Source organism: Emys orbicularis, chromosome 10, assembly GCF_028017835.1.
Source record: "Emys orbicularis isolate rEmyOrb1 chromosome 10, rEmyOrb1.hap1, whole genome shotgun sequence".
In the NCBI taxonomy this organism is placed as follows: Eukaryota; Metazoa; Chordata; order Testudines; family Emydidae; genus Emys; species Emys orbicularis.
The window spans coordinates 30,519,775-30,542,973 of record NC_088692.1 but is presented as its reverse complement, the minus strand read 5'-3'; the positions used below and the strand labels follow the sequence as shown (position 1 = coordinate 30,542,973).

Sequence of the window (23,199 nt, the reverse complement as noted above, 5' to 3'; positions counted from 1 at the left end):
CATGATGGCCCTGCTCACAGCCCCCCAGGGGGCCCTGGACCCCTGGTTGAGAACCGCTGTCCTATAGCACACTATGCTGGTATTCTTTGGCAGCTTGTCTGACAACTGTCTCAGGCAAGGAGCCAAAGAATACCAATGAGAATCTGGGAATCTGTTCTCCTTATTCTGAAACAGCTAAAATGTAATTTTTTTCTTTCTACCCAATGGAAAGATAGTAGCAATTTTATTCCGCATGTAGCACTAATAATTTTTTGGGGCTTCCATCTAGGAGCATAAGGAGTTGAGAATAAATTCCTATCAGCCAAGTGATTTCAATTTGCACAAAACCTCCTCCTATCCAGGTTATAACAGAGGCCCTTTTGGGCCATTACTTTTTTATTTTTAAAACTCCTCAATTTTCAGGTTAAAAAAAAAGTAGCTTAATATTTAAAACTCCATTGGCTTTGGTGAATGTTCCCACCAAAAATTTGCTTGTTTTAGTTTTTCATATGAAGGGGAAAGAGGGTATCATCTGATAGTCAAGTATTGCTCTAGAGATCTTGAGATTTTTTGGTAATTTGTTTTATACTCTGACATTGTACCAAATGCATCTCTCAGTTTTACAATATTATTTAGTAGAGAGATGGGTCTTTGTAGGTGTCTCTTTTCTCTGTATAAAAGCAATATTGCTCTAGAATGTAATTTTTAGGAGTGGGGCCCAGAATTTACAATGCTGGGTTAACTTTGCAATAAAAAGAGATTTTTCCTCTTTATTTTATGTTTATAAAGATGTTGTTAGACTGGCGCTATTGGTGACTGGCATTTTATTAGCTTTCTGTTAGTTCATAGCATTTTTAATTCCCTCTACAGAACTGAGTTGTTCTAAGCTTACCTCAGGGTCCCTCTAATGCAAACAAACGAGTCTTTTAAGTAATCATCAATTTGCTCTTGACTAGCCAGTGGAGAGGACTAAAGTTTAGAAGACAATAAAAGCAAAGTCTCTGTGAGAGGGAGGCTGGAAAGCCTCAGCTCTCAGTGTACATCCAGGAAGTTTTATTTTTTCCCTTTCTGCTCTTTTCTTTTTAATGTCAGTTTTTCCACCTCCAAGCCTCAAAAATCATAAGCCAGTTCTCAAAAATCAGGAGTTTTTTTAAAAAATAGTAAACTTTTGGGAGAAGGGTAGTTATATATGCCTTCTGTTTTCTGAGACTTTGGCTGTATTTGGATCAAGTTTTCAAACTTTTCTCTGCAGCCATTAAGAAACTTACTCTTCTTTAAAAATGAAAGGTCTGATTTTGACATAATCACTTGACTCCAGAAGCTGGGGCTTTAAAAAAATCACGAGACACAGTAAAATCACAGGAGTTGGCAACATTGTTATTCAGAGACAAAACAGACGGTACACACCTCCTTTCACCTCTCTGTGTTCATCCTTTTATTTCCTTTCCTTTTATAACATATCAGCTCTTTGCTGCTGTCTCCATCAAGAGCTGTCTTTTTCTAGACAGGATTCAAAATTGAGGACTGGTCATTTATGAAAGGGGCTTCTCCTTCAGGCAGGGTTATATGAATTAGATGGACTATAATTAGTTTTCCTATTTTATTTTATTTTTGTATTGTGGGAGCTCCCAAAGGTCCAAGACAGGAACATAGCCTCATGATACTAGATGGTCATAGAATCACAGAATATCAGGGTTGGAAGGGACCTCAGGAGGTCATTTAGTCCAACCCCCTGCTCAAAGCAGGACCAATCCCCAACTTTTCTATATATAGAAATATATAGGAAGACACAGTCCATACCCCAAAGAGCTTGCAATCTAATTGGAAACAGGACACAGGTAGTTGTAACAAGCAATAGAGTGAAGGTGGAGAGGAAGGATGAGGGTAACAGTGATGAGATCATATGGTTTCTGTGATGAGGTGTACCACAGCCACTAAAGGTTTAAGAGCTAGGCTAGCTGCCTCCTCAGCTGTTGCTAATTGCTGGGATAAGAAGGCTGCAAATAGGACATACTGAGTAGTTGTTAGAGAGACTGAGAGCTACCAAGAGGAAGGTGCCCAGTAGCAGACTGGTGGGAAGCTGTGTAAGGAGTTAGACTTCCACTGAGTGAAGACTGGAGGAAGGAGTTCAGTGAAAGGTGCCTGTGCAGAGAGAGGTAGGAAGCAGTCCAGAGAAGCAGCAAGGGATTGTAAGGAGTAGGTTCTAGATGCTGAAATGCAGGGTCCCTGGGCTGGAACCCAGAGCAGTGGGCAGGTCTGGGTTTCCCCCCGATGAGGGGATAGGAAAGCCTCCCTGAGGAAGAGTGGGCAAGGAATATAGAGCCTGGACTGGGCCTAGTGACCTAATGCAGGCCCATTAGCCTTTGGGACTTGTACTCTTATCCCTTCTGGAGTAGTAGTAAATGACCTGGCCAGAGGGCTGGAGTTGTGTAAAGAGGCTTACCGTTGCCAGGCCAAGCAACTGTCTGGTGTGGTTAACTGATTTGGGGCTGCTGTCACGCCTGGCCATGAGGAGATGCGCTGGTCAGTAAGTGACTGTGGCAGTTACATAAGCTGTCTGAGGCTGCGGCTTCACCGTTTCCAGCTCACATAGACACGATGGCGCTAGCTCAATGAAAATAGCAGTGTAGCTGTGGTAGCACGAGCAGAGGTGGCATGGGCTAGCTGCACTAAGTATGTACCCACAGAATTCAGGCTGGTTTTAGTTGGCACGGCTAGCCTGTGCGACTGCTCTTTGCTGCCCAACACTATCATTTTTAATGTGCTAGGTTGATGAGAGTTAGTGCAGGTATGTCTGCCCAAGCTGGGAATCACATCCCTTGCTCATAGGGCCCTACCAAATTCATGGTCCCCTTTGGTCAATTTCATGGTCATAGGATTTAAAAAATGGTAAATTTAATGATTTCAGCTATTTAAATCTGATATTTCACAGTGTTGTAACTGTAGGGGGCCTGACCCTAAGGAGGAGGGTTGCAGTGTTGCCACTCTTGCTTCTGCGCTGCTGCTGACAGCAGCGCTGTCTTCAGAGCTGGGCTGCCGGAGAGTGGTGGCTGCTGGCCGGGAGCCCAGCTCTGAAGGCAGCAGCACAAAAGTAAGGGTGGCAATACCATACCATGCCATTGTTACTTCTGCATGACTGTGTTGGCAGCAGTGCTGCCTTCAGAGCTGGGCGCCCAGCCAGCAGCCACCGCTCTCTGACCACCCAGCTCTGAAGACAATGCAGAAGTAAGGGTGGCAATACTGTGACCCCCCCCTACAATAACCTTGTGACTCCCCCACCTCCTCTTTTTGGGTTAGGACCCCCAGTTTGGGGAAATGCTGGTCTCCCCTGTGAAATCTGTATAATACAGGGTAAAAGTACACAAAAGACCAGATTTCACAGGGAGAGATCAGATTCATGGTCGGTGACGTGTTTTTCATGGCTGTGAATTTGGTAGGGCCCTACTCATAGTACGCACACAGCCAAAGCGTGCAACCTGATTGTGTGGTTAATTCAGTAGGTGTTTTCTTATATAACAGCATTCTGTTTCCTGCTGTGCTACTCAACCTCCCTGTCACAGCTAGCTGAGTTCTCTTTAGCATCCCAGCAGAAGTTGGTCTTGAGAAAGGATTTAAAGGAGGAGGGGGTAGTGGCCATGGGGATTGCCTCAGAGAGGAGGCAGCATGAACGAATGTGCTGAGGTATTGTGGGAGAAGCAGACAAATGGGCATTCAAGGGGGCATTGCTGGTGAATCAGAGCAGCAATGGGCTGGGGTGATGTGCATAGGGATAAAATAAGTAGGGAGGGGCAGAGTTCTGAAGGGCCTTGAAGGAAAGAATAAGAAACTTAAATTTGGGTCTATTTATATATGTCAACTCATTGAGCAGTCAGTCTGGTTTAGTTCTGGAGCAGCTGTAGAGACCCAGAACACTTGCATGAGGCTGGTCAAAGACTTGTCTTCATCCATCTACACATATACTATCTATGTTTACCTTAATGTTCTATCAGTTGTATTATTCACTTACTGTTGCTGTTTAAAGTCACTTTTCATATATAAAACTCACCTGAGCACTATACATTGCACTCTGAATGATGATGGAAATTGTTCTGTTCTTTACCACCTCCTGTCTTCCATCACAAAAGACACTGGGACACCCCTTACCTGTGCCTTGTGAATACCTGCCATCTTTCTAATGCAGTTTCCTGGCTCTCTTGGAGAAGGTTGTTTGTCAGCTTTGTTTCCTTTCTTGAGGAAAGAACTTGTAGAGAATCTGAGTGAGTGAATGGTACATTCTGTTACAATGGCATTCTTTCAAAAAAAATAACAAGAAGTAGCACCTGGAATCTCCTACTTGAATGCCATAGGACCTATTTGGCACACAGGCAGTGAAAGATTCTCTGTGCATAGAAAAGAGATTCCAAGTGAAGTATTTGAGATCTATTTCAGAGAAACAGATCTTTATGGTAGGCACTTTCACAGGTTCCTGTTTTTAGCACCCTTCATGTGGCTAGTACGAAGAGTCGCACTGTTAATTGGTAACCAGTCCCTTCATTAGTGATTCAAATGTACCCACTTCTGAGATAAAATATGAGTACTGTTTAAACAATACCCAGCAACACTGCATGCTAGTATAGGACAGGAAGTGAAGAAGAAAATTTGCAGAGGGAACTTTAGTAGACAAGATGTAATAACTCAGTTGAAATTTGTTCAGCGTATTACCTTTTGGTATGGCTAAAAATGCCCTGGGATATCAGTGAGTTGACATCAAAACTGAAAGATGGCACCTCGTACTACACAGTGACTGTAATATGGCTGAGGTATTTAGTTCAGCAAGAATTACTGACTCACCATCACACCTTCCTGTATAGCCCTGGATTTTTTTTTTTTGGAGAGGTCCCAGAGTATTTATCAAACCCAGCATTGCTTGTTTTATGACATGTAATGGTATGGCAGCCCAAGGAGGCATGACTGCAGGGCTGTTGAATGTTTTTGTTCAAATTTATATTGTACAGCTATAAACATTTCAACAGTGATGTTTAGATAAATAGAGAACACCCAATTGAATCTAGGTACTCTAATAAACCTGTTGGCAAACTTGGTGGAGATAGAGAGGATAAATGGTCCAGTGGCCTTCTGGGGTTGGTACATTCATGTCATGAAGGTGTTAATACTGAAGCCAACCACTTGTGGTCAATTGACCCTCTGGTCAGTTGTCCTTAGAACTGAAACGGTCAAAATGCTGCTAGGTGAAAATGACCAATGTAACCTTGCACCAGAGTATACTGTGTGTCGACGGCAAAAGTAAAACTGGTACATGGAATGTTTGAATGTTGTCCAAAACAGCTAAGCGAAGGCCTGAAATTGTGGCCATTATGTCCAGGGCCGGCTCCAGGCACCAGCTTAACAAGCAGGTGCTTGGGGCGGCCAAGGGAGAGGGGCGGCACCTGCGGCAATTCGGGGGCGGCAGGTCCCTCACTCCCTCTAGGAGCGAAGGACCTGCCGCTGAACTGCCGCCGCCAATCGCGGCTTTTTTTTTTTTCCAATTGCCGCCGCCGATCGCGATCGCGGCTTTTTTTTTTTTTTTTTGCTTGGGACGGCAGAAATGCTGGAGCCAGCCCTGATTATGTCGCTTTAGTTCATGCTTAATTTGCAGATATCTTTTGGGAGGAAAAAGGAGAGAGAAGGCAAAAAGGGCTGTCTAGTCTAAGGATGCAGACCAAATACAGGATTCACAGGAGGAATAAGTCATACTAACTGGGGGTATTCAGGATTTTGTTTTTCAAAGATCTGTAACTCTCTAGTGCTTTCAAGAGTAAAAGTGACTAGTTAAGGAATTCCTTTGCTAAGCCTGTATTCCTTATTTGCATGCCATGTTGTCCGTGAAAGGACAGTAGCTGAGATTTCCCACAGCACAGTGAAGCACTGAGGGAATATAACTAAGCAAATAGGGGGCTTGAGAGGGCTAAGGCACTAATTCTGGAGTTTAAGGCGGCTGCGGAGCCCCACATCCTAAGGAAGGGTGGCAGACATGAGATCAGCACCTCGGAGTGTGCCTTAGAAACCCAGAGCTAAGAACAGAGACCTGACTCTGCCCAGAACCAGTTGGCTTAGGAGCATGTGGGATCCAGTGTTTGGGGCCACTCCCAATGGACTGTCCAGAGTGGGGAACAAGCCTTGTAACAGAAGTGGCAATACACACACACACACACACACACACACACACACACACACACACACACACACACACACACACTTTCATTGTACAGCTTTTTGTTGCACATGCTGATGCTCTCTTGTTTGTGAAATGATACCATGTTACGATCCTCGCTGTTTTGAGACCAAGGATTTTTTTTAGGACCTGTATTGTAATGTATCTAGCCAAAAGTTTTAAAACAAAACAAAACATGTAAAATGATCATTTAATCTAGCTTTCTACCAGTTTCTGGTAGCAGACACACAGCAAATAGAACCAGAAAGAACAAGATGCAGACTTGGTTTTTCAAATACTATGTCTTCTCTCAAAATGAAAATGGTTCACAACATTGTTGATGATGAAGGTGGGTTCTTCATTGCTTTGTGATGATCCTTCTTTAGCCTGTAGGTGGGGTGAGAAAATACTTGTTAAATGGATTGGAAGCTCTTTTTCATTGTTACAACAAATACTGCAAAAAACATTTGGGGCAAAATTCTCCTGTCTAAGCTGTACCACGGGTCTGTATTGCATATGATATACTCCTACTTACAGATCTCCCACTGCTATCACTTGGAACTAATATGTAATAGAGCAGAGGTGGGCAAACTATGGCCCGCGGGCCACATCTGGCCTGTGTGACCATCCTGCCTGGAACTTGAACTCCCGGCTGGGGAGGCTAGCCCCTGGCCCCTCACCCTCTGTCCCCCTTCCCCTGCAGCCTCAGCTCACCATGCCGCCAGCGCTCTGGGCAGCAGGGCTGCAAGCTCCTGCCGGGCAGCATGGCTGTGAGAGCCGCTGGCCTGCCCCGGTGCTCTAGACTGCGCGGCGGCATGTCTGGCTCCGGCTGGGCGGTGCGACTGCCAGTCCTGGTGCTCTGAGTGGCATGGTAAGTGGGCATGGAGTGGGGGGGGGTTGGATAAGGGGCAGGGGATCCTGGGGGGCAGTCAGGGGACAAGGATCAGGTGGCGGTTGGATGGGGTGGAGGTTCGGGGGGGCGGACAGGGAACAGGGGCAGAGGGGGTTAGATAGGGGATGGGGTCCCGGGGAGGCAGTTAGGGGCAGGGGTTCCCGGGAGGGGGCAGTCAGGGGACAAGGGGTGTGTGTGTGGGGGGTTGGATGGGGGCAGGGGCCAGGCTGTTTGGGGAGGCACAGCCTTCCCTACCCGGCCCTCCTTACAGTTTCGGAATCCCGATGTGGCCCTCAGGCCAAAAAGTTTGCCCACGCCTGTAATAGAGGTATACACAGTGGTGTTAAGTTTTCACGGGCCATAAAATGTATACCTCCAGACTGAGACTTTCAAAGCAAACTAAGGAGATTTAGACACCCAACAATTCCCATTAATTTCAGTGGAAACCATTTGGGCTTTGCGCATCTCAGCCTCTGTCTATAATGACCTATTTTGACTTCTGTTCTCTCTTTAATCTAAGTCTCCATAAGAGAGCAGTGTGTGTGTGCGCGCATCTCATCCATTACAGTCTGCAGCAACTCTGAGGACAATATGTCAGCTGAAATCTGCACACAGGGATTGTTCTTAGAAAAGTAAAGGTGTGGCATGCAGAAAATGAGATGCATAATTATACATCATACAAACAAATCTCACTAAGTGACCCTCTACTAATCTGGGCACTTTTCCACTTGCACCATATCTTTCCTATTCTCAGCAAATATGAATAACAGATGTTGTGATGTCAACTATTACTAATACCTAGAACCAGCTTATGTGGCTGTTCTTCCTGTCATCCTGGGTAGCTTCCATGAATGTCAAAAACTATTACCCTTCACTTCTAATCTAGTTAAAGAACTGCTCTCACCATGACTACAGCTATCACAGGTGACTAAATTATGCTCATTTTGGAGGTTTAGAATCTCACGGTAGGTAAAATGTTTCTGAGGAGTCTGGTGGTTTCACATTTCACACTCGACAAAACCAGAGGAAAACATATGCTCAGACTAAAAAAGAAGCCTTGGCAACTGCATTTTGAGTGAGCGCATTTCACCAGTGTTCCTACAGATCATTGCTGCTTATAACAGATTGTTCAAGCCATTTCTAGAGTCTTGTACCCAGAGACAGATGATATAGCTAACAAAACATCTGGTACGTTACTGTTAATTAGAAACTGAAAATGCTTTCTGTGTGTGGGGGGGGAACCTATTTATTTCAAGTTATAGATGACATATATACAAAAGATATATATCTTGCATTACACTTAACTGATAATGGGTTTCCTTCATCCAAACATTTTGAGCTCAATACCTTAAGCACAGAAAAACCGAATCGAGATGTTTCCTATACGTGCACAGTCCAACTTTCAAATGCAGGAAAGTAGGAATAGGCCTAGTGGCTCAAACAGACACCCCATCTAGCTCAGTGTTTTTCTTTGAGAATGGGCAGTACAAGATGCTTCAGAGAAAGATGCAAGGCACCCTATAAGGAACAAGTATGGAATAACCTGTCCATAGGGAAATTTCTCCCTAACCCTAGGTGGTTATTCCCTGAACATGTCTTATTAGACATTTATATGAATAATATTCTTTTGAATCCTGCAAAGTATGTAACTTTAATGGTATCTCACAGCAGTGAGTTCCACAGGTTATTTTATGCATAGGTAAAAATGGTATTTCTTTCCATCTATTTTAAATCTGGTGCTGTCCTAAATTTCATAAGCCATTCCCTTGTTCTAATATTATAGGAAAAGGTCAACAGGATCTCCCAATCTCTCTCTTCTATACTGCTCATTATTTTAGATTTCTCTATCATGTTGCTTTTTGTAGGCATCAGTGTTACTGCAATACACATTGCTATGTCAGGTTCAACTTTTACAACAGACTTATTCTGAGGTGAATTGTTACCTGAACTTGATGCAGAATTTTTTTTTTTTTAATTTTTTTTTTTTTTTTTACATGTCACTGAACGGGTTAAGAGTAAACTGCAGTTTAAATTTCACAATTTATTTAAAAATTTATTTAAATTTAAAATTTAATTTAAAAACCTGGGTGTTTAGAGGACAGAAGGCAGCAGAAGCAGTGCTTCCTGCATATGTGCATTAACAGGAGTATATATTACGAGTTATATTCTCATCCTTAATATTCATCCACAACATGAATTGCAAGCACTCTTTTTTGTTTTATCTTGAGTTGAGATCTTTCTAAACAATGGAGATGTTAAACCTTCCCTGCTCCCACCCATCCCCCAATGGGGGAAGGGTGGAGGGAAGGAGGATTTTCATAATGTAACTTTATTTAACATTCTTTCCAGCTCTAATTTTTCACAGAACTTTATGGGTACAACAATGGCACTGCTGTGGTGCTGTTGCTGATTGTTTAAGAGTAAAAGAAGAGACAGGTTGCCCTTGTAGCCAAAATATTTGGCATGGTCCTTTTTGTTTGGACCGTGAGGACCAGGGGCATGGCCCTGAGACTCTTTTTGTTGGCTTCAGTGGGTGCTGGATCAGGAACTTAATGCTGACATGTAGTGCTGTCTAGTTTAGCATTTCATATGAGTGGAAGTGATTAACATGGTTGAAGAGGATGCTGTAAACGTGGAGAGGGAGATGATTGCTGGTAGCATAGGAAAGGAACCAGACGCCGTCCTCCTCTTTCCTGTTTAAATCTATTTAATATGTGTGTTTCCTGCAAATTTTTTCCATGAAATTGTTATTGTGCTAAGTGCTATCTCATTCTGATGAAGGGATTGGGTGTGATCCACAACTGCTAAGCTAATTGACCCACAACACCATCAGCATGGCTTTTGAAATGGGCTCCTCTCACTGAGGTGCTTGCTTTGACAATCTGCCTTCCTGGTGGTAGTGTGCTGTCCAGAAAAAACACTATTAAATGTTTCAGAGTAGCAGCCGTGTTAGTCTGTATCCTCAAAAATAACAGGAGTACTTGTGGCACCTTAGAGACTAACAAATTTATTAGAGCATAAGCTTTCGTGGGCTACAACCCACTTCAGCCCACGAAAGCTTATGCTCTAATAAATTTGTTAGTCTCTAAGGTGCCACAAGTACTCCTGTTACTATTAAATGTATCAGTTGTCCAGATTTCATCTCCTAGCCTCTCTATCTTTGACTCCAGTGGGTTTGGATTTGTGCTGCTGCACAAGAATAATACTTATAAAACCAAGACAATAAGAACTGCTGTACTGGGTCAGACCACCTGGTCCCTCTAGCCCAGCATCCTGTATTCCCACAGCGGCCAGTGCCAAATAGTTCAGAGGGAGTGAATAGAACAGGCAATCCATCGAATGATCCATCCCCTTTCATCCACTCCCGGCTTCTGGCAAACAGAGGCTAGAGACACCCAGAGCATGGGGTTGCATCCCTTGGCTAATAGCCATTGATGGACTTATCCTCCATGAACTTATTTAAAACTCCGTTATAGTTTTGACCTTCACAACATCCCCTGGCAACAAGTTCCACAGGTTGCTGTGCATTGTGTGAAGAAGTACTTCCTTTTGTTTTAAACCTGCTGCCTATTAATTTCATTGGGTGACCCGTGGCTCTTGTGTTATGAGAAGGAGTAAATAACACTTCCTTATTCACTTTTTCTACACCAGTCATGGTTTTATAGACCTTTAACATATCCCCCCTTAGTCATCTCTTTTCCAAGCAGTCTTTTTAATCTCTTCTCCTACAGAATCTGTTCCATACCCCTAATCATTTTTGTTGCCCTTCTCTGTAGCTTTTCCAATTCGAATATCTTTTTTGAGATGGCGTGACCAGAAAGGCACGCAGTATTCAAGGTGTGGGCATACCATGGACTTATACAGAGGCATTATGATATTTTCTGTCTTATCTGTCCCTTTCCTAATGGTTCCTAACATTCTGTTCGCTTTTTTGACTGCTGCTGCACACTGAGCAGATGTTTTCAGAGAACTATCCACAATGACTCCAAGATCTTTTTCTTGAGTGGTAACAGCTAATTTAGACCCCATCCTTTTATGTGTATAGTTGGGATTATGTTTTCAATATGCATCACTTAGCATTTATCAACATTGAATTCCATCTGGTATTTTGTTGCTCACTCACCCAGTTCTGTGAGATCCCTTTGTAACTCTTTGCAGTCTGCTTTGGACTTAACTATCTTGAGTAACTTTGTATGGTCTGTGAACTTGGTCAGCTCCCTGTTCACCCCTTTTTTCCAGATCACTTATGAATGTGTGGAACAGTGTTGTATGACAATTGCATGTTACCATCAAGATGTTATCACCTTGTGATGCAGTATTATGTATGATCCAACATCAGTATGAAGACACAGGGTCTGGGAAGACTCTTACTGACATCAGTGGATCAGACTCACAATGACAATGACAATGCTGCCATGCAGAGGCTGAAATAAATTCAAGACCCTAAGGATACGTCTACATTGCAAAGAAAAACTCATGGCACTAAGTCTCAGAGCCTGGCTTCATTGACTTGGGCTCACAGGGCTCAGACTGCAGGGCTAAAAATAACAGTGTAGATGTTCCCACTCAGGCTTGAGCCTGGGCTCTGACCCTCCCCTCTGTGCTGGGCTTCAGGACCTGAGCCCCAAGCTGAGGCCAACCGTGTCTGCTGCTATTTTTAGCCCCATGAGCCCAAGTCAGTTGACTTGAGCTCTGAGACTCAGTGCTGTGGGTTTTTCTTTGCAGTGTAGACCTACCCTCAAGGGCCTGGTTTCCTGAGGTTATGAGCCCTTCCATTTCCCACTGACTTCAATTGATGGTGTAAGAATTCAGCGCACTGAAAATCCAGCCCCAATTGTCTTGCAATCCAAAGCTGGATGTGGAAAACACCTGTGAAATTTGAGGTTGTTACACCGTTTGGGCAACTCTACCTCCTTGGGCCTGAGTGGACCCAGGACCCAGGTATTATGACTTTCTAGCAGGCTCCAATGTAATAAAGTTAAATGGGTACTTTTTGCTGTTTACTTGCCCTGAATCAGACCCCTCCGTACTATAGTTAATGCTACTGCAGTCCCTTTTTAAATAACTAAAGAAATATAAAACAAAATTAAAACTTCTTGACATCTTCTATATTGTCACAAGAAAAATGGTCCTCATAATTGCTGGCTGAGAGAATCCTAAATAATGAAGCATTCCATAGATGCATGCTGTTTACTAGAATGTTTCCATTGAATGTAATAATGCTCACATATATATTTCATCCAGAATAATCAATGTGAGTGTGAAATATGACTAAATTATGACTGGAAAATGATTGAACCAATGTTTTATTGAGATTTCAAAGAGTGGAAATGCAATTTTTGGTGTCTTGTATATTTTAAAGGCGTGAATAAAACATGATTTGCAATGAACAACTTGGTGCCTCCTAAAATAAATCTCATATTTGCTGATTCTCTTTTTTCAAGTGCAACAACATTGCATTCCATTCCTTAGCACAGATAAATATTAATTAATCAGTAATGAAAACTTAGGGATTTATGGCACAGTCTCTTATCAAACTAGAACAAGATAGACTATTATTGCTGTCATAAAGTAGCTTTGAGGAAAAAGGTTATACAATGGAAGCTTAAGAGGGAAAGGATACAGAAGTTTCCTTTTTGCATTAGGTAACTTTTAAATAGAGGAATTTTTTTTTTCTGGGCCTCACTTAGCAGTCTCAGACGATGTTCTATAAAAAGCTCATTATGACAATGTATTTTGCTGTCACTCCTCCAGAACAGGTGCAAAATAATCATCTGACCAGCAGATAACTTTCTAACTGGATATTCGCCTTTAATTACAGTTGCATTTGCTGCTGTACAACTCATACCCATAAAGGGTCAAGTTCCGGTCTTACCCCTCTAACTCTGGCCTCAGTGGAGTTACCCCTGGTTGCCGGGATGAGAGAGAGGAGAATCAGGCCCAAAGAGGGCAGACTGCTTTGTTTCATGGGGAGACAAATAGGGGCTTGTTTACACAGTCACATAATGTGCTTTACAAGGGTGTAATTTCTATAACTTATTACATGTTAATTGATCCCTGTAGACCACACTAAAGGTTCTCTAGTGTGCCTTAACATAGTGCTGTTTCATACAGCGCTGCATTACAGAGCACCAGCAGGGTCTACACAGATCAATTAGTGCACAAAATATTAGTGTGCTTTAGTAATGAACTCTGAGGGTGGGAGGTGACTTACCCTACTGTGCAGACAGTAGAGCCTGATTCTCCACTGTCTTGCACCTTGTGTAGCCATTTCCTCCTGTGTGAAGTTGGTATAAAATGCTACTGAATCAGACCAGTAGCATTACGTACCAGCTTCACACAAGTGTCAATGGCTCTACAAGGTGCAAGACATGGAGAGTCAGGTCTAATGCATAGCACCTGGCTCTGAGACTCAATGCTAAATGTTAAGGCATGAGCTTCAGGCACAAGAGCACCTGGCTAATCTAGGCATGTGTAGCACTGATGTTGATAATGCTGCTCTGCACTGATGTAGCACCTTTCACACAAGCATCTTAAGAGTCATCTGAGGCCTAATAAATAAAGGTTCATGACATCCTCTTTATTACTGGTGCTGATGTGGGGGAAGGCAGGGAAATCTGACTGGACTTTCAGAGTTCAGGGTAGGCTTGTAGGGCTTTCCCTATTTTTCAAGGGTAAAGGATTGCCCAGTGGTCAGGGTGCTGACCTGAGACTTGGAGACCTGGATTCAATTCTTTGCTTCACCACCCACAGCTTTCCTGTGTGACCTTGGGCAAGTCACCTGGTTGCTTTGTGCCTCCATTTGCCATTTGCAAAATGGGGATAATACTTTCCTAACTTACAGGGGTGTGATAAGGATGAATACCCTAGAGCAGGGGTTCTAAAACGTCATTGCACTGCGACCCCCCCCTCCCCCATCTGACAACAACAATTACTACACGACCCCCACAAGGAGGAACCAAAGCTTGAGCCCACCTAAGCCCCACCACCCTGGGTGAGGAGGCCAAAGTCAATGCCCCACCACCCAGGGCTGAAGTCCTCAGGCTTTGGATTCATCCGTAGGTGGTGGGGCTCAGGCTTCGGCTTCAGCCCTGGGCCCAGAAAGTCTAAGTCAGCCCTGGTGACCCCATTAAAATGGGGTTGTGACCCACAGTTTGAGAACCGCTGCACTAAAGTCTAAAGGTGCTCAGATATATGATGCTCATTACTACACCTAGTACCTTGTATAGTAACTACTGGTAACCATTTTTACTGATGGGAATGTTGAGTGAAAAGTTAAATGGCCTATTCAGGGTCCTAGACTCAGTGTCAGCCCCAAGATTTATTTCTTCTTTTGTCTGTGTGTGTACATGGTCCCAAGCATTGTAATATCTGAGCCCAAGACTCCTAATTCCCATCTCCCTCCTTCCAATGCTTTCCCCGGTGTAACTATCCAAGCCCTAAAGAAAACTGTACTTACCCCTTCTTTCGTTGGATGGCAGTATAAGTCACCAATGAGATGAATATTAGCACAAGCACCGCTGCTATGGCACTTAAAATTATAGCAACAAGCAGGATGTTTGGCTCTGGCTGTGAAGTATCAATGAGCATTTTCTGTGTAAATGCTAGAGATCCGTTATTGGGCTGTGGATTGATGCCCAGGAGTTTACACATCAGTGGATAAATGTGGATACTGTCAAAGGGCTCAGCTAAGTAATTCTCTTTGAAATCAGGACCAAAAGCTCTGAATATTGTCTTCATGTCCATATCCTCATTGTCAAATCCATGATCTCCTTTGTTAACATATAATATAAACCTCTGGGAAAAAACAACCAACAATCAGTTTTAGCTTTATCTAGTGCCTTTCATCTCAAAGGCATTCTCAAATTTAACATCCCATACAGCAGTCACTTAGTCACTAGTCCTATCTGAAGATGCTTCTGCTTCTGGGGTGAAATACAACTGCTATATAATAGCACACAGCAATGCAAACAAACTTAAATGAGGCAGTGAAGGAAAATACAGTATCCAGCTGAAACTGCAAGGGAATTAAGGGAGGTGGAAGGCAATTTCAGTAAGAAATGTGTGAAGAAAAGCGTTAGGTTCAAGAATGTGCTTTTGTGTTAGCTAATTGATGCATTAGGTTGGCGTAACACTGAGCTTTGACAATTCCAGCTCATGTGTCTCTTTAGATTTTCCAGATAACACCCCAAAACATCCACTTTCTTTGTTTTATTAAAATATGGAGCCAAAATGTTGTCGTAACTCTGACAATGGTCAAGACACCTGATTCCCCTCTGGATGCTAAGGCCAGATCGTGCCTTGATTTATGCAGCAGGGCAAGGAAGCAAGGAGCACCTTATTCTTCCTTGTGCTGGTTATCCAGGTCATGGGAAGGACAGCTGTCTCAATGGGGCTGCTACGTTGGCTTCCACCCAGCTGTGGGAGTGGGTAGAGCCTTTGCTCCTGCCCCCACAATGCACTGGCTTGCATAGCTATGTGGGCACAATGGGGAAAATATGCTGTAGCAGGTATAGGCCATCTCCAGGGGAAGTATCTGCACAGCTGGGGAACTGGGAGGCAGATTGTGACTCTGAAAGTCACAATCTGCTTCCTGAAGTGCTCCTGGAGCAACACAACAATGCTCCGCCTTCTGCTGGAGGCTCATGGGAAAGCCACAGACGAGCTAACTTGTTTTAATATTAGGGGATTGTGATAATGCAGGACATGTAATTACCAAAAATAACAGTGGTGTGAGTATCATTCCACCAAAGCTTTGCACTCTGTTACTGGGTTTATGGCTTTAGCCTGATTCCATTTATCTTGATATGCAGAAAGGGTGACTTCCTAGAAAAATCTTAGGAAAAGGTGGTTTGCATTCTTAAAATACTTGCAGTGATCCATTGTAGAAAATAGGTATTGCTCCAAAAATGTTATAGTGCAATTTACCAGAACCGTAATACACAAAGATAACAACAAATGTTAAATAGTCTAATCCAAATCTCCCGTCTGATTTAAATTCTAACCATGAGCAGTCAGCAAACCTTAGGAACTGCCTCACTGGCCACTGTACATCCCTATTGCTCCATAAAGTAGCTGTAGGCTCATTATTTTGGCTCAGATTAAGCTGACCAAAACTTCTGAGGACAAAACTGGAAGTTATAGTGTAGATTACTGAGCATTTGTCTACCACTTATAGGACAAGCTCTATAGCTTTTTATCTCCCCCAAATCTGTCATGTAACTATCAGTCCAACAGAGGGGAAAAAATACTCGTTATATCAATATGGGCAAATGGATACTCATTGCATAGAGGTATCCATGTGGGGAAGAGAATGACAGTGTTTTTGCACAGTGACTGAAGGAAACTCTATTTTAGCAACAGGGAAGAGCTGATCCCTTAGTATGTCTTTTTAGAGTCAGGGAGGGGATATTACTTTCTAGAATTCTGAGGATGATTTTTCAAAGTCCAATGGAAACAAATTACTCACAATTATACAAAGTGGTAATCTGAGGCTCAGAGCCATTAAGCGGGTCTCCCAAGGTCTTTCACACAGCAAGTGAGTGGGGAGAAAAGAGAGTAGAACGTGAGATACCTGACTTCCACTGCATTTGCTCTCCTCACTAGACTGCCCCATCACACCTACTGTATAAACTGATCTAGTTTTCTAAATAAAAAACTCAACCCCGCAAACTAATTAACAAACAGGCGGTGGTTTGTCTGCTGTAATTGAAGTTAAGTTCCAATTTCCTTTTCAGTTGCTCATAACTTTCTCAAACACGCTTCCATGTGTGTCCACAGTGAAAAGGAGAGCGGGCGAATCCCCAAACACATCATCATTAAAGTTCTACAGCGTCCCCTGCCTCTGAAAAGAGCAAATGCTGGGCTGAAGCTTAAAAGAAGTGGCTGAGCTTAAAAGGACAAGAGGGCTGGCAACCCCACCAAGTCAGTAAGGCTTGCAGGGATAAGTGAACAGCAGCAGAAGATAGTTGGAAGGGGGAGCAGGGAGGAATAAATACACTAGGGGGAAAAGTCCATGAAAGAAAATGGCCTCACTTTAGGTACAGAGACCCAGTGCCAGCAGGCAGATAGGTTACCACTTGCTGCCATCATCCATGGGTGGAGGTAAGCAAGAGGGGAAAAGGGTTTGAGCCTCTGTCAGGCACTCAGAGGAGTGACCGGGAACTCCGTAGAAGTTACTCCATAAGAGACAGAAATGGTTCTGAGAAGGCAGGGCTCTATGCCCAATTGACAAAGAAGTGGGTTGTAGCTTGAGCTTAGCCTCTTCTGTATGACACTGATGCCTCTGAGACCTCAAAAGTGAAACCTTGTGGGTGGGAAGAAAAATTGCTGCTGCTAGCGCAGAGGGCCCATTCCACAAGCATGCAGGTCCATTGCTAAGCAAGCCGTGAATGAAATTAACAGTGGTTTAAAATAGTTCGTACTCCTTTTAAAAATGTCTGCCACAAGAACAATGAAGACAAAGTTTGGATAGCTGTCACGTGGTGATGGATAGTTTATAAAAGAGATAAGGAGCAGTCTAGGGATTACATGGGACATCTGAGCATAAAGAAATCAGGTGTGTTCCTACTTAATATCTTTAGAGCTACAAGAGCAGAGTATTAATGAAATGTTCAGCTAGTACTAAAGCTGGGGGAGGCATGGTGAGAGGAGATAAATAATGCAAAAGGGATCTGAATAGACTAGACATGTGGGCAAAGTAAATAACAGTGAGATTCAAGGTAGAAAAATGCAAATAAATACATTTAGGGGGAAATAACCCCAAACACACATGCTGCATGAGAAGGAGAAACCTGGAAGGCAATAAAGACCTTGGCACGATAGTGGGCTGTAGGTGAGATAAGAGTTTGCTGTGTAACATGGCAGTAAAATACAGCTATGGTTGTCACATTCAAAGGCTCCATATGGCATGCAGGGGGGTGCTAGTTTCTCTCTCTGTACAGTTCTTGGGACAGCCACATCTAAAATACTACTTTTGGTTGTGGGCACCCTATGATCAGATGCTGAGAAGTTGGAGGGGGGTCAGGGAAGGGCTCTGAAAGTGAACATGGTGCTGGAGGGATTGATCACAATGAAAGGAATAAAAGAATTAAAGGTTGGCTAAAGTAGGCTGGGTAAGCGACAGCTAGGATTGTTGGGGGGGACATAGCTGTCTAAAAATACTTGGCACATGACAATACAAGGAGAGAGAATTTGTTTAGGATGGACCAAATAAGTCTAATTAGGAGTAATGGGATGAAATTGCCATTGAACTTCCCGACAGTGAGGTCTGTTAGGTTGTGGAATAGTCTCCCAAGGGAAGTAGTTCTGTCACTTGGACAATTTCAAACCAATCTGGATTAGATTAATAGGTCTTTTCTCTTGTTAACTTCTAAAATTCCAAGTTTGATTTAAGGTCTGCTGAGGTCAATGAAGCTCTTTCAGTTTGCATCACAGAGACTGTGGCCCAGGAAGCTCAGCTTCATGGGCATATTCTCCCACTCCACTCAGCCCAGGAGTTTAGCTGTCAGCCTTGGGAAATGGATGAGTCTTAGCCAAGCTGTGCATATGTAGCATTTTCTCTTCTGAAGAATATTCACGATAAATTCATAGCTGTCCTGAACTGAGCTATCTATAACTGAGCCTCCTTAACAACTGTCTAATTGAAATACATTAAAAAGTCATAGAGATATCCTAATGCAGGTGCACGTCCACATTAAAAAAATCATAACTTTCAATCTACTTAACTGATTTCTTTACTTTTTAAGACTCAGAGAGAACTACAAAGCGGTCAAGTGTGCAGCTTCTAGGTCCAGCTGTTTTGGAGTTGCATGGTCACAAAAATGTTATATGAATATGTGGAAAAATTGTAACTTGTTCATATGTGCATAACTCAACTAGAGCTCATCCAGTTCCGCTCAAACTTTTCCAACAAATGCAAATTTGGACTATGACCAACACTGATAAATTTCTACATAAAATAGATTTATTTAAGAAAATAATAAGCAGGGGAGGTATGCATGTTGAAAGTCTCATCTTATTAAGTGATTTGCATGTATAGTACTCCCAATCTGAGGCTTATGCAAAATTAGTCCTCTACAATTCCACCTAGAATAGTAAAAACAAAACAAACAAAAACAAAAAACACCCAACCCTCGTTTTTATAAAGAATATTTTTAAATAGGAACATCTAACTGACACATTGCAGAACTCCAGCAATTCATCTGAACCCAGATGGCTATGCAATTGGAATTTTAGTTAATGGGAGTTTTATTCTAGTCCTCTGAATGAGGACGGAAGTCTTTGGCTCATAGCAAGTATAGTAGTGAAGAGATGATATCCATGGATGAAGATATTGTTTCTCTTAGAGAAAAGAATGATAGTTTTAAAAACAAACTCCCTGAAAGTGCATGGTACTGTAGTAGGATGAGAGAAAAAACAAAATGCTAGGGAATGTGTGTGATTTGGGTTTTGTAAAGGATTGTGTCCATGTAGTTAATAGTGTAAACTTTCACAGGAAATGAATTTGATGTGAAAATCTGTCAATCATTTTATGTTCTTAAACCTGCAAACTTATAGGTGAACACAGTGTCTCACCAGAATCCTTACACTTGCCTGTATTTTGAGATTCAGCTATGTACTATAGAAGACATGGCATTCCGATGCCATAACTTATTAACATGAAGTTGGAAAGATGAATTGAAGATATCATTCTTACTGGCCTTCCTAGAATAAAATGCTGGCTGAATATAAACTTGACATGCATCCGAAGAAGTGGGCATTCACCCATGAAAGCTTATGCTCCAATACATCTGTTAGTCTTAAAGGTGCCACAGGACTCTCTGTTGCTCATAAACTTTACTGGAACTCATTTAGGGCCTGATCTGAAGCTCACTGAAATCAATGGTGGGATCTTGGGATTTTTTTTTAAACCCTTCAGACTCCCTTTTCACCCTGTTTCTCTAAGTGAGCACCTCAAAAGACCAGGCATTTTAAATCCCCCAAATGGCTTAATGTTTTGATTGTCCACAAGGTTCCATTGGTCAGAGGTTTTAAGGCAAGTGAATTGTTCCAAATTCCAAACCAGAGTCCTCAAAGCCTGCTAAAACTCAAAGATTCATTAAGTAAAATGTGTGGGGCTCATGTAGCTTCATGGCAAAGCTCAGGTGGCACACTCGATAAGTCTGTTTTTTAATATGGGCTCCATCGTTTCATAGATTTCAAGGGACCATTTGATCATCTAGTCTGACCTCTGTATAACACAGACCAGGGTATTTAACTCAGTTACTCCTGTATTGAGCCCAATTACTTGTGTTTGACCAAAACATGTCTTTCACAAAGGCACCCAGTCTTGATTGGAAGACATCAAGAGACGGAGAATCCATCTCATCCCTCAGTAGCAATGAAAATGTTCTGTTGGTGTAATTGTTATTTTCCTGTAATTAACAGGATAAAATAGTATGTACATATTTATTTATATAGTAGTTGCTCTTAGGATCCCAGTCATGGACCAGCACCCAATTGCGCTAAGCACTGTGTAAATGCCATGTTAACAAAATAGAAGTCCCTGCCCCAAGAAGCTACAATCAGTACCATAGGCTAATACATCCTTATTCAGGATGTGGTAAAAATACATGTTTTATTTACCAGCACTGGAAATTGCTTAATTTATTATGGAGCAAAACCAACACCAATTACAACTTGTGAATAATACTGTAAAGTGACTTGTCTGTGGAATCTTCTAAAGGTTACTCTATGGCTGCCAAGAAACCTGATTATGGTTTTAGATTCAGTAATGAACTTACCCCATTAACACTATAACCAGGGTCACCATAAACAAGGATTGGTAAAACTCGTTCATTTTTCGCATAGTGGAAGTGTTCAGGAAACTCTTCTTTTTTATACACCTTTAGATGAGGATGAGCATTCTTCAGTGCCTGATATAGTTCCTCTTCTTTTCCTACTTTGGGGGTTATCATCCCAAAGCCACCATAGTCCAGTATGTCAAACTTGACCAAGTTGCTGAATTTGATGTAGTTGGACAATAAGATCTCCTGTACTTCAGGTTTCTTCTTTACTGTGGTCATGCCATGATCAGATGTAATGATGACATTCAGCTTATTCTTCAGGTTATGTTTCTCAATAGCTTCTACAAGGTAGCCAATGGTCCTATCAATCTGTTGAATGATAATCTTCCTGTCTTCTGTTTCCGGGCCCTTTGCGTGCCCCACTTTATCAGGTTCTCCATAGTAAAGTGTGACAAAATCAAAGTTCTCTTTGGTAAACCAGCTCATAACCATATCAATGTTTTCTCTCCACTCTGTCTCATTGCTGTCAGGATGATCAAATGACTCTACTAGAGTTCTGTCGACCGACTGCCCCTTGTAAGTGGCACCACCGCCAGGATAATGGAATGAGGCTGTTTTTTTCCCCTGAAAAATTGAATAGATGGAAGGTGATATTTGTACTATTAATAACAGGGCAAAATCTATAACGTCAGTTACTTCTGACAGCTGCGTACCATACCTGTATATTAAACAGATTTCAAAACATGAGAGCTAAGTGTAGTGTATGAAATATAAAATTATAAAATTCAAGAAAATATAGATGAACATAGCTCTTAGGACAAATACAAAGCATATATCTTAAAAATAAAATTTAACATAATTTGATGGCATATGTGAAATAAACTTGCAGTCTCATCTTAGTTCTTAAGGGATGAATGATGTGTAGATTGGATGTATATATCCACTCTCAGCCCTACTTCCTCTCTACTTGTCCCCCAGATCCTCCCCAAAATATCACTGCTACAGATACCATTGGAACATTGGTGGTAGACTCACTATGAAATGGTAAAGTTACATGGAAAACCAACTATCTTCTCTCTCATTCCCTCTATCCAGAGTTACCCCATCCAAAAAAGGATTGAAGCATGTTGGCAGTGCATCATGAAAGAAGCTCATGCTGCAACGAGGAAGATTTCAGGATGTACACCTGGAACCATATTGACTGAAAAATGTTACGGCATGAAATATATCTTTAGTGAATTATGTGCACATCTGGATGATAGAATATTAGTGTTTGCTATTCAAGGAAACTAGAAATATTGAAGAACAAAACAAGAAGGGAGAGTGAGAATTTGGATTGGGTTGTGCAGGAACATTGACGCAGGCAGAGCGAGATTGGGAGTTGAGAATTATAATTAGGAAAAGGTCTAAACTGATGACTTTGGATCTGAATTCAGATCCATTTCGGAGTTTATGCCAAGTTCAGAGAGATTTACATCTAGGATTACCTGTTTGCCCTTTTATAGTGATAAGCTTGCATCACACAACTGGATCCAGGAAGGTCAACCCCAAATATTCAACATTCATGAGTCAGGCCTCCCAAAATCATCGGACTAATAAAAATCATAAGTAATGTTGGATTCTTTTCATTTGTCTTGTGGTTCTGAAGCAATTGGTGCTCATGTTTTCCAGCTTTCCTCTGCCACCTTGAGGGCTAGAAATTGAATCTTTAATGAAAGCAGAGATTGTCATGAAATAACATGATACCAGAAGTTGGGGTTTTAAGAAAAGCACAGGATAACATGAAAGACACAATAGGTCACCAACCAAAGTTCATATTTACAGTGAATATGACTATTGGTTGGTGGCCTGTCTGCAACCACATTACATATTATATATTCTTTCTTTCTCCTCCCACCGCCTCAGGGCATAGAGTGTCCATGTTTTCTCCCACTTATTTTGGGCTTGTGCTGGTTTGTTCAGGCTTGAGTGTCATGTTGATGGATTTGGCTTCTCTCTCTATTTTGCATAATATTTCTTTAGGTTACCTACTTTTTCTCTTTCCAAGTGGTATATGTATTATCACTTGCCATGGAAGTCAAGTTGGTGGCAATCTTAAAGCCTGTTTTAAATATGGCCACTGTAATCCATCTTACCATATTTGGTGCTTTAGATTGGTTTGTTCTACTTAGAATTTCCGTTGTTGCAAGAAACTCTTTCCAATGGACTCTGAACATCTTCCGTAGGCATTTACTTAGAAATTGATAAGATCAACTCATTCTGATTGTTCATTTCCATGACTCTGCTCCAGAAAGTAGGACAGAGATGATGCCGGTGTTAAAAGTTTGAATTTTGGTGACAATACCAATTTT

The 23,199-nt window shown here is 42.1% G+C and overlaps 1 protein-coding gene across 1 annotated transcript in view; it reads right to left on the bottom strand.

Annotated features, from left to right (window-relative positions):
• Positions 1-14,516: 14,516 nt before the first annotated feature.
• Positions 14,517-23,199, bottom strand: part of LOC135884588 (ectonucleotide pyrophosphatase/phosphodiesterase family member 7-like) — a 53,529-nt gene continuing 44,846 nt past the window's right edge. The window contains exons 3-4 of the mRNA XM_065412016.1: positions 20,846-21,472; positions 14,517-14,858 (exon numbers count right to left, since the gene is read on the bottom strand). Coding sequence (XP_065268088.1) covers positions 14,517-14,858; positions 20,846-21,472 — 969 coding nt within the window. The remainder of the gene's footprint in view (positions 14,859-20,845; positions 21,473-23,199) is intronic.